The sequence below is a fragment of the Apodemus sylvaticus genome, chromosome 9 (genome assembly GCF_947179515.1).
Source record: "Apodemus sylvaticus chromosome 9, mApoSyl1.1, whole genome shotgun sequence".
Lineage (NCBI taxonomy): Eukaryota > Metazoa > Chordata > Mammalia > Rodentia > Muridae > Apodemus > Apodemus sylvaticus.
This window is the reverse complement of record NC_067480.1, coordinates 86,511,012-86,529,948: the sequence shown is the minus strand read 5'-3', so window position 1 is coordinate 86,529,948 and position 18,937 is coordinate 86,511,012. Positions and strand designations below refer to the sequence as shown.

Sequence of the window (18,937 nt, the reverse complement as noted above, 5' to 3'; positions counted from 1 at the left end):
CAAAAATTGGATAAAATAATTTAATGAGTTAGGTACTTAATACCTTAAAGCTAGTAGATTACAGAAGGAAGCAAAAGAACTCTAAGAAAAACTCTTAAGAAAACTCTAAGAAAAAACTCTAAGAAAAAACATAAAAGATTTTGGGAGCAAAAAACTTTGAATACTGAATTAAAATAATTGTAATGGGGAAGGAGGATATCATTTGAAATGTAAAAGCATAAAATAATTAATAAAAAAAGTAAAATAAAATAAACAATGCTAAAGTGTCCAAATGGAACTTCTGAATTGCATGCCATACTTCCTGAGACTGAAAGAGCATCACATAAGAGGGGCTGGAAAGACTGTAAGAGAGAGGTGAGAGAAGTTTGCTGCCAAATAAATGACATTTTCAGTTTTGAACTCACAGCAACTGTGGCTTCCTGCACTGGCCACATAGGATCAAGCCAGTCAACACACTACAGCAAAGAGAGGGAGGGACCCTGGATCTCCCACCTCCAGCTGAATAGCTATCAACCCTCTGGGGTCCATAGGGGAAGAAGAGTCAGTTTTCTTCAGGTTTATGACCCACAGTAAGTTGCCCGTGTTCCAGTAGATGGCGCCATATACCCATGGGACACAATGAACTATTTCAAAAGTAGGGGGAAGAAAAAATGCATGAAGAAGGGCAGGGTTCTGATATGACATAAATACATTTTGTTCATATGCACAGCTACGGAGGGGAAAACGTTTAGTAACAAAACGGCAAAGTAAATAAATCAGATCTTTTCTACCATTATAATTACAAACATGAACAAGGTATCTTACTCGGCTTTCGGGCTTTACTGACACATCAAAATAAAATAAATAAAACAAAGTACAGAGCTATATGACCATTTGAACAGTATCTAATCCAAACCATCCTTAAAAGAGGAGGTAATGTAATTCCATAAAGATTTGGCAAAGCCATGCTTAGGAAGAAGCATGCAAATTTCTTGTTGTTTGCTTGTTTGTTTGTTTGACTTGTGCTCCAGTGGAATCTACTATCAAATATAAACACGAAAGTGTTATATGGTGGTAAGAGAATTTTAAAATGATGCACTCACTTAGTCAACTGTATTTCAAATATATAACAGTTTGATACTAGTTGGCAGCTATTTCGCAGTATCGTCCAGGTTCTGGGATTTCTGAGAGGACAGGATGAGGTCTGTTCCATAGACAATGGGAGACATGTCTGGGAAGAAAGGAACCTTAACTAATCCCACAGGAGGCTCTAAACTATGGCCCATCCAGCGTCAGGGCTTCCTCTCCCTCCCAAGAAGAAAACCAATGTCCTTCTAAATTGAGTCTTTGGTGAACTCTGTTCTGAGACAGAGCTGACTTTAAACAGAAAAGAGCCTTTTCCAGAGTAACTACAAACCGTGAAACGTAGTGCTACCATGGGGGGAGCCAGGGGAAAGGGGAGATAGAAGCCTTTCTAAGAGGTGAATCTGAACAGTACTTAGCAACTTCAACCAAAGTAAGTATGAGTAGAGATCCACTCTCAGTCTCTGTGCTCGATTTAGAATGGAGGGAAAGGGAAGCTACAGGCTAGTGAGGAGTCTCTGCCTGCCTAAAATAAGTGTTCTGCTTTGGGTATATCGACACTCTTAACCTTGTTCAAATAACAAAGGATTCGGAAAATTCAAACTTGATTCAGACAAATGCCGACTCCATCATTTGTGTAGAGTTTGGCCTCTAAGGTCGGCCTCTCAGAGACATGATATTTAGGCACTTCTTCTCTGAGACCATTTCTGTCTAAATCTTGGCTGAAATGTTTAATGTCCACTGACCACTTACATATTTCAGTTCCTCTCTCTGCTTTTGCATGCTTCTGATTTTATCTCAGCTGAATCTATTTTCCTACATATAAAATTGAACCATAAATTGTCAATATTCTACACATTATCAATAACATTTCTTCTTTTTTAAAAAAAATCATTTATTTATTTAATGTATATGAGTACACTTGTAGCTGTCTTCAGACGCACCAGAAGAGGTCATTGGATCCCATTACTGAGATGTGACGATGTGAACCATGTGGTTGCTGGGAATTGAGCTCAGCACCTCTGGAAGAGCAGCAAGTATTCTTAACTGCTGACCCATCTCTCTAGCCCCCTTTTAAGATCTATCTATCTATTTATCTATCTATCTATTTGTATGTATGTATATATTATGTATGCATGTGAGTGCACTATCTATATTTACACCTACATGACAGAAGGTGACATCAGATCCCAGGATGTGCTGTGAGCCACCATGTGGTTGCTGGGAATTAAAGTCAAGAAGCCTGGAAGAGTAGACCATGCTCTTAAACTCTGAGCCATCTCTTCAGCCTAGCCAATTTCTTTCTTCTTTTAAGTGGAAAAAAAAAGCAGTAATATAGCATATGGTGATCACACCTTCCTCTTCCCCAACCCCTTACAGAATCTCCCCACCTCCCCTTTTATGCAACTCCACCTCCCTCTCTCTTTGGAAAACAGACTAACAGGCAAACAACTAATTAATTAATCAATATATAGATAAATAAAAATTCCCCACAAGAAACACACACAGAGACAAAGCCCACAAAAACACAAAATTGGAAACCATAATAATATAGAACCAGAAGCAGAACAGGGAAAAAAAAACTCAAAAACGGTATCTGCAAAAATACTATGTAGTTGTTAATTTCATTGCTAAAATGTTATTTTATATTGTCCATGCAAATGTTATGCTTTCCAGCTGTTAGCATCTTAACAGCAAAGTCTGGGTGTTGGCTATCTTATGTCTGATCATGACTGATTTCAACTGTATGAGTCTAGCCACAAGTACATCCCACTGGAAATAAGCCTATAAAGTAAGTTCTGCTAGGCTTGCAGGTGAAACACTGGAGTTCCCAGACGTTAAATCGCACAGCCACATTAATAGAATTGGAACAGCTAAGCTGAGGGCTCCAGATAAGTCATATTTGTTTCTCAAGGGTAAATGACCTATATGTTCATTTAGGGCTTCAGGGTGACTTAAAAAAAAATGCTACTAAGTTATTTTCTTATTTGGCTACAATTTCCAAAATTAATACTGTGTATACATTTGAAAAATGGATACTATTTATTCATCAGACTCTTATTGTTTTGTCTCTTATATGTAGAGCTATCAATCTAAGTTCAGGGGAGCAAAGGATGAAAGTGCCCCAGGCCCTTCAGAAAAGGGTTAATTTCATTTCTAAGGTCATCACTGAGAAACTTACAGCAGAACCTTATGGGGAGGAAACTGAAGGCCATCAGAGGATCCCTACTAACTGGCTTACTTCCTGTGGTTTGTTCAACCTTCTTTTTTATACCATCCGGGACTGCCTACCCAGAGATGGTACCACACACAGTAAACTGATCCCCCCCCCTCACACACACACACACACACACACACACACACACACACACACACATCACCAATTAATCAAGAAAATGCCCTACAGACAATCTGATGGAGACATTGTCTCAATCCAGGTTACTCTTCTCAGATGACCCAAGCTTGTACCAAGTTTTCATGACAGTTAACGATCTCCCCTTGCAGTTTTATGCCACGGTGAAAGCATGTACTAAATATTATAACACGACTTTTGGGCTTCTTGTTATACAACATTTTCTTCCTCTTCTCTTTTTCAGTATTCCAAGATGTGCATGTCATGATATTTGTTGGGTTTGGCTTCCTCATGACCTTCCTGAAGAAATATGGTTTCAGTGGTGTAGGTTTTAACCTCTTTCTTGCTGCTCTGGGCCTCCAATGGGGTACAATTGTGCAGGGCCTTATTCACAACCTCGGACAGAAATTTCACTTTGGGATCTACAAGTGAGTGGGGTTTGTGTGTTTGCTTGTTTGTTTGTTTTTGATGTTTTCTTTATTTACATTTCAAATGTTATCTGCTTTCCTTGTAACCCCTCCAAAAATCACCTATCCCATACCCTCCCCTGCTCACCAATTCACCCACTCCCACTTCCCTGTCCTGGCATTCCCCAACACTGGGGCATCGAGCCTCACTGGACCAAGGGCCTGTCCTCTCATTGATGCCTGACCAGGCCATCCTCTGCAACATATAGGCTGGAGCCATGGGTCCCTCCATGTGTACTCTTTGGTTGGTGATTTAATTCCTGAGAGCTCTGGGGGTACTGGTTGGTTCATATTGTTGTTCCTCCTATAAGGCTGCAAGCCCCTTCAGCTCCTTGAGTCCTTTCTTTAGCTCCTCCATTGGGGACCCTGTGCTCAGTCCAATGGTTGGCTGACAGCATCCACCTCTATATTTGTCAGGCACTGGCAGAACCTCTCAGGAGACAGTTATATCAGACTTCTGTCAGCAAGCACTTGTTGTCATCCACAATAATGTCTGGGTTTGGTAGCTGTAATATGGGATGGATCTCCAGATGGGGAAATCTCTGGATGACTTTTTCTTCAGTATCTATAACTCCTCCCATGGGTATTTTGTTCCCCCTTCTAAGAAAAAGGCACTTTGGTCTTACTTCTTGAGCTTCATGTGGTCTGTGAATTGTATCTTGGGCATTTCAAGCTTCTGGGCTAATATTCTCTTATCAGTGAGTGCATACCATGTGTGTTCTTTTGTGACTTGGTCACCCACTCAGGATGATATTTCCTAGTTCCATCCATTTAGCTAAGAATTTCATGAATTTGTTGTTTTTAACACCTAAGTAGTACTCCATTATGTGGAAATGTACCACATTTTTTATATCCATTCCTCTATTGAAGGACATCTGGGTTCTTACCAGCTTTGGGCTATTAGAAATAAGGCTGCTATGAACATAGTGGAGCATGTGCCCTTATTGCATATTGAAGCATCTTCTCGGTATATGCCCAGGAGTGGTATAGCTGGGTCCTCAGGTAATACTAAGTCCAGTTTTCTGAAGTACCACCAAATTGATTTCCAGAGTGGTTGTGTTAGCTTGCAATCCCACCACCAATGGAGGAGTGTTCCTCTTTCTCCACATCCTCTCCAGCATCTGCTATCCCCTGAGTTTTTGGTTTAACCATTCTGACTGGTGTGAGGTAGAATCTCAGGGTTGTTTTGATTTTCATTTCCCTTATGACTAAAGATGTTAAACATTTCTTTAGATTCTTCTCAACTATCTGGTATTCCTCAGTTGAGAATTCTTTGTTTAACTATGTACCCCATTTTAATTGGGTTATTTGTTTCTCTGGAGTCTAACTTCTTGAGTTCATTACATATATTGGATATTAGCCCTCTATTGGATGTAGGATTGGTAAAGATCTTCTCCCAATTTGTTGGTTGCCACTTTGTCCTATGGACAGTGTCCTTTGCCTTACAGAAGCTTTGTAATTTTACCAGGTCCCATTTGTCAATTCTTTTTTATTTTCCATTTGTCAATTCTTGATCTTAGAGCATCAACTATTGGTCGTCTGTTCAGGAAATTTTCCCCTGTGCCCATGTGCTCAAGGCTCTTCCCCCACTTTCTTTTCTGTTAGTTTTAGTGTATCTGGTTTTATATGGAGGTGCTTGATCCACTTGGACTTGAGCTTTGTACAAGAAGATAAAAATGGATAAATTTGCATTCTTCTACATGCTAACCACCAGTTGAGCCAGCACCATTTGTTGAAAATACTGTCTTTTTTCCACTGGATGGTTTTAGCTCCTTTGTCAAAGATCCAAGTGACTATAGGTGTATGGATTTATTTCTGGGTCTTCAATCCTATTCCATTGATCTACCTGCCTGTCACTGTTTGAATGTGAATACATGTGCCCTCATCTTCAATTTCATTTATTAAAATCTTAACTCCTAAATCAGGGCATAATTAAATCATAAAGCAAAGCCTCCTGAGTGGGGTCAGTCCCTAGTTCAAAGCTATAACTTACTGGGCTATTTTAGTGTGCTATTTGCTCTTTATTTAATCCATTCTTTCTTTCACCCACAGTATGATAAATGCAGACTTCAGTACAGCCACAGTTCTAATTTCCTTCGGTGCTGTCCTGGGGAAAACAAGCCCCAGCCAAATGTTGATCATGACAATTCTAGAAATTGCTGCGTTTGCTAGCAATGAATATCTTGTTACTGAAATATTTGAGGTAAGGATGAGAAACTATATACTTATTATGCTCTGATTATCAGTTCTGCAGACCACTAGCCACGGGTGCCCATTCTTCATAAGGGCAAGAATGTCACCAGACCAAATAGTAAGAAATAGCTACACTCTAAGTAGTGTTTATTACAAAATAGGGCAAAGAGAGTTGCATATTATTTTATCTTGCCTTTACAAAACCGTGGAAGGTAAGTACAGTTTTTACTACTCTTTTGTCCACAGTAAAATGGTCACAAATGCTAAATGAGACCTGAGTCTCAGTCTGGATGTAAGACACATTTTTCAAACTCTGTTGCACATTTGATTATATCATGTTGCCTATTAATAATTAATTCCCACTTATGTTTAAACAACTGTGTAAATAGTCCCATATAAAGTCCCATATAAAGGCTCAATTTTTCCTATGAAATGTCACTGATTCCCTTGAAAATAACACATAAGGTATTTTTCACCACTGAGATGTACATTTTTCACTTTTTTATACTTATATTGAACAGTTGATTCAAGACCTAATATTTTTTCCATTTTCACCCTCAGACACTTTTATTTTTTTTAATTTTTTAATTTTCTTATTTTCTATATTCTTTGTTTACATTCTGAATGCTTTCCCATTTCCCAGTTCCTCCCTCCCCATCAAAGACCTAATACTTTAACTCTCTTTCAAGTATTGGTGATTTGCTCACAAACAAAATTGGTTAAGGTTTCTATCTTTACAATGCCTTCTATACCCTCACTAAGTTTAATTTCTACTTATGACAAATTATCTGAGAAGATAAGGGAGGAAAGATATATTTTGACTCATGTTCTTAGAGCTTTTATTTAACCAATAGGCCTTTGGCTCTGTTGTTTCCAGGCCCACAGGTGGCATGCATTAGAGTGAAGCAGCTCTCCTCCTGGCAGACAGGAATCAAAGGGGATGGGAACAAAATTATTCTTCTAATGACATACTTCCTACAGTCTTCATTCAGTACTAGCCATCCACTCAATTATGGAAGCTGCAGTCAATACATCTATTGAAGGTATCAAATCCCTCATGATATAACCATGTTCCCAAAACCACATCTCTGAACACTGCTGCACTGAGGAACCAGCTTCAAACACATGAACCTTTGGATATCCCTATCACATATCTGAGCTGTAGCATGCATACCAACACAAAGACATTGAAACATAGTGTGAAGTGGGTTTTCCAGAAAGACTGTTGAATGCAGATTGAAAAGCAAGGATCGAGTTCTCTGGGAAAGTGATAATGCAGATAGTACAATGGAGTTTCTGAAATCAATCAATTGGAAACAAAGAGAAGCATACAAAGAATCAACAAATCCAGGAGCTGGTTCTTTGAGAAAATCAACAAGATAGATAAACTCTTAGCCAGACTGACCAAAGGGCACAGAGAAAGTATCCAAATTAACAAAATTAGAAATGAAAAGGGGGAATATAACAACAGAAACTGAGGAAATTCAAAAAATCATCAGATCCTACTACAAAAGCCTATACTCAACACAACTGGAGAATCTGGAGGAAATGGACAATTTCCTAGACAGATACCAAATACCAAAATTAAATCAGGACCAAATAGATCATCTATATAGTCCCATAACCCCTAACAAAATAGAAGGGATCATAGAAAGTCTCCCAACCACAAAAAGCACAGGACCAGATGGTTTCAGTGCAGAATTCTATCAGACCTTCAAAGAAGACCTAACACCAATACTCTTCAAACTATTCCACAAAATTGAAACAGAAGGAACACTACCCAACTCCTTCTACAAAGCCACCATTACGCTGATACCAAAACCACACAAAGATCCAACAAAGAAAGAGAACTTCAGACCAATTTCCCTTATGAACATCGATGCAAAAATACTCAATAAAATTCTTGCCAACCGAATCCAAGAACACATAAAAACAATCATCCACCATGATCAAGGAGGCTTCATCCCAGGGATGCAGGGTTGGTTCAATATACAGAAATCCATCAATGGAGTTTCAACAGTCATTAAGAAGGAGACATGCACTTAATGCCAAAGAAATCTCAAGTACAGAGGTTCATTGGTAGTGGTGGACTAATGGAGGAACTTGAGCTGCAGTGCTTGAGAGTAGTTGGAGCACCAGAAACTGGTGGCACTACCATTGTAAGAAGATGAGACCAACCAAAGCCCTACCTATAAGCTCAATTTGCTGCTTAAGCGAAGACTAATTTGATGAATTCTGAGGAGGACATGGGAGGGGCTCTTTTGCTATAAAGTGGTGAGCATTTATAGAGTGACACAGACTTATATGGCATTTGTAAAATCCAAATATAATTAATGGTCGCCTATCTCTCTGCTGAAACAATAAGAAAAGCTTAAAGTTGAGAATGTGTATGTGTTAGACTGGTACCTGAACTCAATTCAGTGGCATTTATCTTCAAGGGCACTGGATCATGGTCCAGTCAAAGATGGGACAAACCAGGAGTTTCTTCTACTTCATCACTCTGAAGATTGTAAATAAATCTGTGATATTTTCATTTACCTACCTTAGTTTGCATACAGAATTGCTCCTGGCTCAACATTCTGGATTTTCTCTCTGGAAACACAAAATGGAGAATGCTTGATTAAATCTATACCAGATCCTAAAACGAGAAGAAAATTCTCTTCAAATCAGTATTTGAACTTAACATATCTTCATGGGTTATGTAAAATAATGTGGAACTATTTATGAAAGCTGGACTTTTTAAGGTTCAAGTCTTTGAGTTATAATTATTTAAGGTTCAAGTTTTTGAGATATATTTATTTAAGGTTCAAGTACTTGAGGTATAGCTAAATGCACTTTAGCTGCAAAACCAAATAAACATGAATAATTTTTGTTCATGTCAAGTGCAATACTTGATCATTCCCAGAGCATTTCTCCAACCTGAAATAGCCTAGTGAGGTTTAGGTGTTCAGTAAAAGCCTAGCTCTTAAGAAATATACTCTCATCTAAAAACCAACACAGCTCTATTAGGTGGACAATATAGTCCAGATTTATACATTCTGAATTTCAAGAACATTTAGTAATTTTGGGATAGTCACATCATAAGAAATACCTCACAGTTGCATGTCTCAAAAATTTGTAGTACTTTTTTTCATTTTACTGCCTTGTTTTATCTTTTTATTAACATCTCTTCCAAACAATTCTTTCATTGTCCCTTTGGCTATATTGAGAGCCAGCTTCACCTCCATTTCTGCAAATGCATTTTGTCCCTGCAGGCTTCTGACACTGGGGCATCAATGACAATCCATGCCTTTGGAGCTTACTTTGGCTTAGCTGTTGCAGGTGTCTTATATCGGCCTGGCCTCAGACATGAACACCCAAATGAAGAATCTGTGTACCACTCTGACTTGTTTGCCATGATTGGTGAGTAAAATGAACCTGATCCCTGTCTATTTGGTGATACCTACACTTGAGCATGTGTGTAAAGATGCTCAGAAGGCCTCTTTTGGAGATCACTTTGTTTTATGATGCGTCAGTAGTCCCTGTTCTGCCTGACTTTTTGGTTACCAAGCCTTCTAAAAGGACAGACATCAATTTCCAGGGCAAACAACCCTTTAAAATGGTCTTCCCTATAATAACAAACAGCATTTATGATTTACAGGAACACTTTTTCTGTGGATATTTTGGCCCAGCTTTAATTCAGCCATTGCTGATCCTGGAATTAATCAGTATAGGGCTATTGTCAACACATACCTGTCCCTGGCTGCCTGTGTGATCACAGCCTATGCCTTGTCCAGCCTTGTTGAGCGCCGAGGCAGGCTGGATATGGTAAGTGTCAAGATTCAACCAATTGAAACTTCCTTTAATGTTAACAGTTGCATTTTGGAGAACGTTTTGAAAATAATATTTATTCATTCACAGTTTTGTAAGGTATGCCGGTAAGTTAAAGTCAGACAGAATGGATCTTTTCTTTTTTACATATTAAAACTATGTGCTCTTAACTCCATAGAAATTTCCTGTTAATTCTTGAGTTGCCAAAGACTAGAACTAGGAAGTAAGATGGTGGATGTCAGCTCTATTTTCCTGCCTGCAAGCATTCTCACAGTAACAATGATTCTGTGCAGTAACTGGTCAAGTTTCCTTCCTCCTGTGAATGGTCCCACACCCTTGCATGTCTGAGCAGCACCAGCTGGACTTAGTGGGGTCTCAAAAATGTGACATTAGAAGGGAGCATGTTATAGTACATATAATACAGAGGAATTTGGAAGAAGAAAATAGGAGGTAGTTGTGATTATATTTTATTGTATATATGCATGATTTTTAAAGGAAAAAACAAACAGAAATAATAATCCCAAATATGGCTCTAGGAAAGGAAAATGACAAATTGGGTACTATTTAAATACAAATAAGAGTTTTAATGAGATTGATGGTTTTATTTTTCTATGTTTATGTAAGATGTTGATGCTGGAAGAATGTAGGCATATAGGAATTCTCTGCAGCAATTTTTGCAACTTCTGTGTGCCAAAAAGTAACATGACATCCTTTTTTAAAAAAGTTCTTGCCTGTGAGTTAGAGAAATGGTTATTTAGGACAAAACTTCAGATCAAGTACTCCTCTTCTCCTCTTTTACAATCTAAGTTAGGAAATAGATGTTGTATTATATATATATATATATATATATATATATATATATATATATATATATATATATATAAAGTTTTGTTATGTTTATAGATGTTTTCCCACGAAGTTTATCAGTGGACTACATGCATATAGTGCCCATGGAGCCAGAAAAGTACATTGGATCTCCTGTAACTAGAATCACAGAGCAGGTGTTAGCCACTGCACGGGCTCTGGGAACTGAACCAGGGTCCTCTGGTAAAGCAAAAAGTGTCCATAAATACCGACCCATCTCTGAAACCCATATATAGCATCCATAAAGCAAGGTTAAGAGCATATATTTCAACTCTTTACAATTTGTGTCATATGAGTCAACTGTCAGTACATTTTTTTTTGTTTTTTTGTTTTTGTCTTTTTTGTTTTTTTGGATTTGGTTTTATTGGGACTGGGTTTCTCTGTATAGCCCTGGCTGTCCTGGAACTCACTCTGTAGACCAGCCTTGCCTCGAACTCAGAAATCCGCCTGCCTCTGCCTCCCAGAGTGCTGGGATTATAGGCATGCACCACTACCGCCTGGCTGGACATTATTTTTAATCATACTGAACTGGTACTCTTTTTTAAAATGGCAGATACCCAACTCGTTGGGGATACAGGCCAGACTGTAGCTTCTGAGAATTCTGGTGAGCTGAAATTGGTTCTTTCTCTAAGCCATAATGTGTCTCAAGGAAAGAAAAAAGTATGTGTGTATGTGTATGTGTGTATGTGTTTGTGTGTGTATACATATGTGTGTACATGTGTGTCAACTAGCAACTAACCCAGAGTTCACTGACTCTGCCTTTCTCCTGCCTTTCTGACTTTGCCTTAGCCCTCTTCTCATTCATGGTTTTCCCTCCATGCAGGTACACATTCAGAATGCTACTCTAGCAGGAGGTGTTGCTGTGGGCACATGTGCAGACATGGAAATCCCCCTATATGCTGCTATGACCATTGGAAGCATTGCAGGGATCATCTCTGTGCTTGGATACAAGTTCCTGAGTGTATGTATGATAGGTATATTGAACCAAACCTTAAATCTGCATCACTGTCTTCTCACTTCCAACCAGTGGGGTGAACCAGTGGGATGAGTGGGAAAGAGAAATGGCATTCCCTACCCTAGGTGCCTTTCCCTGGAGGCCAGTTATCTTTCTTTCAGAAATACCATGCATATTGCAGCCATGCAATGACTCTTTCCTGACTTCTGTGAAGGAGAAGAGAATCTGGTACTAGTTACCAGTAACTTAGCATGAAGTCAATGTTAAGAGCTTATGTTCATTTCTTTAAAGAGGTTCCAGAAAATCTTTTATTCTTGTTTATTTGTTAACTTTGTGTTCTAATGAGGCAAATGGCATGTTCATAGAAGATGAGAAGTCACTCCCTTCCAATCTAGACATTAAAGCCCGTATTATCAGCAATTGTATTTAAAGTGTTTGGTATTGATGCATTTCAATTTCAAAAGAAAATCAGGCCTTGAATATCTTTTCTTCTTCTGAGAAGAGAAAGAAATGAAGAGATGGTGCGAGAGAATACAAAGTAGCAGACAGCAGATGTGTAGGATAAAAGAAACTTGATGTACACAAGAATTATAGATTTTTTCTTTCTTTTTTTTTTTTTAGTGTACCATATATGACAGTTACGCTAATGAGTAGTTTTTTGCTATTTATATCAGAAAATCAAAATTTTAAAAAAAGGAGTAAATGTGGACATTATGGGACACTAATTTAGTTTGCTATTATAACATTTTAACCATCCATTTGTATTGAGTAGCAGCACATGGTGTGTCTTATATATGTGTGATATGAATTTATAACTATATTCATATACACAGTGGTTTGCTCCAGTATGGAGCTCTGTCTATATACCTTACAAAATAATGACCTTCCTCTCTTTTACAACCTTAGCCACTATTAGCTAATAAACTGATGATCCAAGATACATGTGGGGTTCATAACTTGCACGGCTTACCTGGAGTGCTTGGAGGCCTTGCCAGCATTGTGGCCGTAAGCTGGGGGAAGTCTACTGCGTGAGTACAAACCAATGGGTGTGTCTTGGCCCTGTCCCTGTATTTGTAATTGTGTTTGTGGAAATAGTGATGAGGGTGGGCCCCTGTTGCTCCTATTGTTGTCATTGTTAACATTTTAGGCTCAAGGAGACAGAAAGGAGAGCAAACCACAAATGAATCTTTTCAGGTTGCCTCCTTTCATAGACTTCACTTGTTTAATCTTTCACCAACTCAGTTACTGGACCGTGCTAGTGATGCCACCACATTCAAAGTTCACCTACCATTTATTTAGTAGCCATACACATTCCACGGCTGCTTATCACATTCTTCTGTCCCCAAATTAGAATGGCTTTTTAAAGGTTTACACTTACTCACTTGATGTGCAGAAGTTGATTCTTTCCTTCCATGTGGATCCAGGTATACAACTCAGGTAGTAGGACTTGGTAGTAGTCTATCTTATACACTGAACCTTCTCCTGGACCAATATTTTATTATCTTTATTTCAAAGCAACGTTTCTCAAACTGTAGACCCCTTTGGAAGTTGAATGAACCTTTCATAGACGTTGCATATCAGATATCCTACAGATTAATAATAGCAGCCAAATTGCAGTTATGAAGTAGCAACAAAAATAATTTTATGGTTGGGGGTCACCCCAACATGAGGAACTATATTAAATGGCTGCAGCATTACAAAAGTTGAGAACCACTATTTTAAGATAATTGTCTTTGGCATTACCAACATATTCTTCAGTGTGTTCATTGCCTTCTCCCTAATATGTATGCTGAACTTTAGCTTTAATAAAGTTAATAGTGAGCCTCCTAATTTCACTAAAATTGATTATGTAGAGTGGTAAGAAAATGGCAGCTATGTTGTTTTAGATATTATTCTACTTACCATGTAAAAGAGGGGTTTAAGAACTGCTATTCAGTAGATAATTATTGTTTGAATCAAATCAAGGATCAGTCTTTTGAAAGTCTATAACTCCTTCTGATGAATTCTTTATTAACTATGGCTAGTAAATGACAAAGAAAAAAACAGAAAATAGAAAAGCACAAGTGACCACACATTTGCTTGTAGGTAAAGGAATACGTTGTCCTCAAGATGGTAAACACCTTCAGTAAACAAGATTTGTTTGTTGCCATTCATTCTTAGAAAAATATCTAATTCTTTGACCTTGATTATCTAGATCTATGGAAATGCAGGCAGCAGCCCTGGGATCTTCCATTGGCTCAGCGATTGTTGGAGGTTTGCTTACAGGTCTGCATCAAAAGGGAGCATTTAGTTGGGTATATGATTGTAACCATGGCCACTTGGGTGGTGACTATGAAAGGACGGAGACTTCTGGACCACTTTAAAATTATCTCAAAACAATAGGAGTAATATGAACGCTTGCCAGTTCCCTATTACTGTGTTTGTTACTCAGCAGAAGATACAAGTTCACTGGTAAACCTAAATGTGCTAAGCTCCTGCTAACTAATGATGTCAGCTAAAAGAGGTGTTTTCATAACAGTGCTCTAACCACTTAGTAAGGAAGAAGCCTCCCCCTTCATGTGCTTTGTTCTCCCTCTGCCCACACAGGTCTAATTCTGAAGTTACCTGTCTGGAACCAGCCACCTGATGAGTACTGCTATGATGATTCTGTTTCTTGGAAGGTAATGTGCAGGCTTCAAACAGGATGTAGATGACAGTTCTGCCACTATTCAGGTAGCCAAGGACCCTTTTGCTCTTCCACATCAAAATAATGGGTGGGTAAGGAGGACATTCTAAATGCTGGTATCCAGCACCGTCTCTTCTTTCCTGTTTGGTGGTGTCTGTGGGGACAGCAGCTAGGTAGAAACAATGACAACGGGTTCTCCCTAAAGTTTTAGTCCTAATGTAGGACCTCTATTGCAATGAAACATCCACCCTTGTCAGCAGCCTGTGCTATTGCTCCCATCCTTGGCCTAGACCCTTGACCTAGGAGACGTCATTGTGCTTGTGATGCTTACGGTGACCAGGCCTTTATGTTCCCAGGCCTTTCTGGCTCCTCTATTTCTCTCTCTCCCTCCCTCCATCCCTCTCCTCTGTCGGCCACCTTCTTCTACCTTGGCTGCTTTTGAAACTATCCACCCGATTCTTCATTTAAGACATGCAACAAATCAGCTGCCACTAGGATGAGAGTAGCCAAAGCACCATCTTCTGCCATTTTGTTTCTGGTGAATGTGAGGATCTTTCAGGAATCAAAGTCACTTTGGGAAGACATTCCAGGCACAAATTAGGCCTCTTAGAAGATGGGTGCTGAGAACCAGTCACAGAAAGAATGAGAAAGAGAGAGACAGAAACAGAGACAGAGACAGACAGAGAGAGGGAGGGAGGGAGGGAAGAAGGAAGGAAGGAAGGAAGGAAGGAAGGAAGGAAGGAAGGAAGGAAGGAAGGAAGGAAGGAAGGAAGGAAGGAAGGAAGAAAAAGAAAAAGGAAAAGGAAAAGGAAAAGGAAAAGGAAAAGAAAAGAAAAGAAAAAGAAAAAGAAAAAGAAAAAGAAAAAGAAAAAGAAAAAGAAAAAGAAAAAGAAAAAGAAAAAGAAAAAAAAAAAGAAAAAGAAAAAGAAAAAGAAAAACTAAGCTCCTGGTGCAGCTTGCCATTGCTACTCTATCATCCCTGCTGTTTTGCTGTTGCTGTTCCTGTCTGCTGGTGCTTTCATATTACCAGCTCAGTTTGCAACTACTCAAAAGAAGAAAGATCACTCAAGAGAGGCCATGTACTGGTGTGATCCGCCACATCAGGAGAGGCAATGCTGCGGTGCCTCTTGACTCCCTGGATGAAGCTGGGCAGCATACACTTACAGCATGAGAAGGGAAGACTGGAGCATGCACAACCACCTCGTCCTTGATGTTCAATCACAGCCTTGTCTTCTAGCGACAATCACACTCATTAAGGCTTGGGTTCCTTCTGCCAGCACCAGAGGAAATGCACTCCCTCTGGCCAGCATGGAGACAGTCACAAAGTCATCTAGAATTGATTGTGTCTTTTGATAGCAAAATATCTGGTACAAAAAAGGCTGTAATAGACCGGATTGGGATCACTCTGTAATCTTTCCAAAGTTTTCTCAAGGCATCTGTGGAATGCATGAGACAACTAGTGCTAGCTTTAAGAGTAGAGCAGTTGCCTGTTAGATTGGTAGATTTTTTTGATCAAGATATATCTATCCAGTAAGACTGAGCCTAGCAGCTGCTAATTAAGACCCCAAATGAGAGCTTACTTACAGGAAAACACACACCAGGAATTCTTATAAAATAACTTTAAAGAACTTAGAATGAACAGAAATTTTAACACCTTTTTGTATTGTGCACTACAGTGTGTAGCTGCTTGAGAAGAAGTGAGTTCTGCTTACTTGTCTCAACTCCACTGAGGAAAGCTGTGCTTAAGTCCCACACTTGAGTAGCATGTATGTGGTAAAACTGTGTAAACTTCCTAGTCACAGACAGAAATAAGGTAGCTCATCTAGCCAGAGAAAACCAAAAGTTAAGGGCTGGGGAGATGGCTCAGCAGTGAATGGAGTTTACTTCTCTTGTAAAGGACCCAGGTTCGTTTCCAGGATCCAAATCACCTGGCTCCCAGCCACCTCCACTTCCCCGGTATCTAAAACCCTCTTCTGTCCTTCATGGGTACCTCTATGTACATGGTGCACATAAATGCAATGCAGGCACACACATACAAATAAATTAAAATAAGTAAATGAGAAACAAAAATTACAAAAATTTCCTCTCTGAAACAGAAACTGATCAAAGACAGAATTTAACCAACATATATCTTTCCGTTCTTTTATACCAGTTCTTAGAAGGTGTGCATAGAGAATATGAGCCAATAGTTTGGTGTTTTGTATTCAAGGTAAAAGTGGGGGGGAAAAAAAGCAGATGTGTTGTGTGAGGCTGAAGGACTTTAGAGAGCACATGTGAAAAGGTCCTGTGTCTAAAAACTTAAGCTTCTTGCCAGCTCCCCACCCCCTATTCAGATGGTTGACCCCAGGGTCACTTTCACCCAAAGCATCTTCACACCTTGAATGGCATAGAAGCTTCAACAGATTAGTAGGAAACCTGGGTGCAGGAAGTAGAGAATGCAGTCAAAGTTAACAAGACTAATGATTTGTTTTTATATTTTCCTATAACTCAAGTAATTGGAATTCATGGTGTTTCTATTCTTAGATAATAATTACAGCAAACACCTTTGCTTCAGTACTAACTTACTTACGACAAGGTCCAGCAACAGAGCCATTAAGTGTCACACTATTGCTTTTGTTTTTCAAGGTTCCCAAATTCAGAGAACTTGATAATCGCTTCTTTCAACATGTGAATCACAACCACGTGGAACACGAAGTCTAAATACCACTCCTAAACTCAGCATCCTTGGAATTACCAAGAAGAGTCAAGTTTAAAGAAACAAAAACGTGGTATACAGAGAGATAGGCATGGCAATAGATACATTTCAGCCCCAAATAGCCAGTGTAAAAAATGCCGTTAGATTTGATATTATTCCTTGATGGTCAAATGATTTCTCAGTCGACAGGAAATTGTTCAGAAAGCAGTCTATGCCAGACCCTAAGAATGACTTTGGAAATGGAGAGGTTCATAATGAATGTTGGATTGTATTCTTGATATCCTGCAAAAGAGATGAATCATTGGAATCAATACTTCTTGATCATATCAGGCATTGTCCACTTTTTACATTAGTTCACATTGTGGTATCTTTGTGCACATCCTTACCCAGTGCACATCCCTACCCACTGCAGACCCTCATGACTCCTCACTCCCTGCAGCTGGGTCCCTTTTTTTCCCCGAGTTAGGTATTGCTTGTTCTATTCCATGCATTCTAGCCACAAGCCTTTAGCATCCTGATATACATATGATGTCTTCAGTTCCAACGAGCATAAAGCTGAAGTCAGAGGACATATTAAACAATCTAACTAGAAAAATGAAAGAAATCTATGTAAATAAAAAGCAACATTAATGTTGTAGTTTTCCTCTTTTTAAATCTTAAGCAGTCATTGTAATGTTACGCCGTTATTTGTTTGCATATTCTTATCCTTGATACCTTTTATGGTTGTTATTTGTAATAGGAGTTTAAAAGCCATTTGTATAAATTTTCAAATGATTAAATGTTATTATAAAATAAGGTATTTGTCTTTATCTCTTCTTTACATGACTGAATCCATTTAACAAGCACATACGCTCACAGCTCATACTTAACGTGTATTAAAAATATATTATTATGTATTCCCTATAAAAATCAAGTGACCTTTGCATAGTATAACTTTTAAAGGCCTGCATTTAGAAAAGTTGACTAGCACAGTCACATTAAACCATTTTTATAAAAATCAAGAAGCATTTTTCATATTTAGAGCTTCTGATATTTTTTTCATCCTCCTAGTCCTAAAATATTAACAGGAAGCAACTAGGTACCAAAAAGGATATAAACCCTACTATGATCATAGGGAAAATTATGGACAATCTGAGGACATGAAGTTATAAGAGAGTTGATGGCATCTGTGTCTGCCTTATGAACACTCTCCCCTACCTTACTTCAATTCAGGACTTAGAGCACCAAAATTTTGTTTTTTCACACTTGGAGTTAACATTCTCTTATTCATGGTAATTCTTTCATGGACAGGATACTTTATTAGGAAGAAATAACAAAGCATAATCTTGAGCAAATTCAGAGTTACTGTAGTGAATTCCTTTAATAATTACCAATTATTAGTATATGTTTAGGTTTTTATCATTATGAAGTTCACAGAAAACAAAACAAAGTTGACATTTTAAAAGGTAGAACATAAGGTAAGCTCCATTGCTTTCTGTCTTTAACAGGGTTGCCCAAGGTAATACATAGAAACCAATGATTATTTTTTCATTGAAAAAAATAAAATTTACTATATTAATAAGCATAATAAAAGGAATAGTACTTGTCTATTAAATTTATTTTCTTTAAAAGTCAGTAAATTATTTCGCATGAAGATTTATGTTACCTAATCAAATAAGTTCAGTTTTCCTGTTTGGCAAATCTGCTCTGAGTTTATCATGATATTCACATGGAAAGTGTATATAAGTCTTCTACCTTCCCCATTTTCATTATATTTATTCACTTTATCTACCCCAATTATATATTGCTTGTTCAAATCCAGTTCACTTTTGTAGATCCAACAAAATTGTATGTGCATGTATTCTGGCTATACATAAGTGTGTATATGAGAAAC

At 38.4% G+C, this 18,937-nt stretch overlaps 1 protein-coding gene across 1 annotated transcript in view; it reads left to right on the top strand.

Moving 5' to 3' along the window:
* The window catches only part of Rhag (Rh associated glycoprotein), a 27,798-nt gene extending 9,939 nt beyond the window's left edge, over positions 1 to 17,859 (top strand). The window contains exons 2-10 of the mRNA XM_052192420.1: positions 3,660 to 3,843; positions 5,935 to 6,085; positions 9,330 to 9,477; positions 9,716 to 9,882; positions 11,573 to 11,710; positions 12,611 to 12,732; positions 13,899 to 13,969; positions 14,291 to 14,364; positions 16,995 to 17,859. Of these exons, the coding sequence (XP_052048380.1) occupies positions 3,660 to 3,843; positions 5,935 to 6,085; positions 9,330 to 9,477; positions 9,716 to 9,882; positions 11,573 to 11,710; positions 12,611 to 12,732; positions 13,899 to 13,969; positions 14,291 to 14,364; positions 16,995 to 17,069 (1,130 nt within the window). The 3' untranslated portion in view covers positions 17,070 to 17,859. The remainder of the gene's footprint in view (positions 1 to 3,659; positions 3,844 to 5,934; positions 6,086 to 9,329; positions 9,478 to 9,715; positions 9,883 to 11,572; positions 11,711 to 12,610; positions 12,733 to 13,898; positions 13,970 to 14,290; positions 14,365 to 16,994) is intronic.
* The last annotated feature ends 1,078 nt before the right edge of the window (positions 17,860 to 18,937 follow it).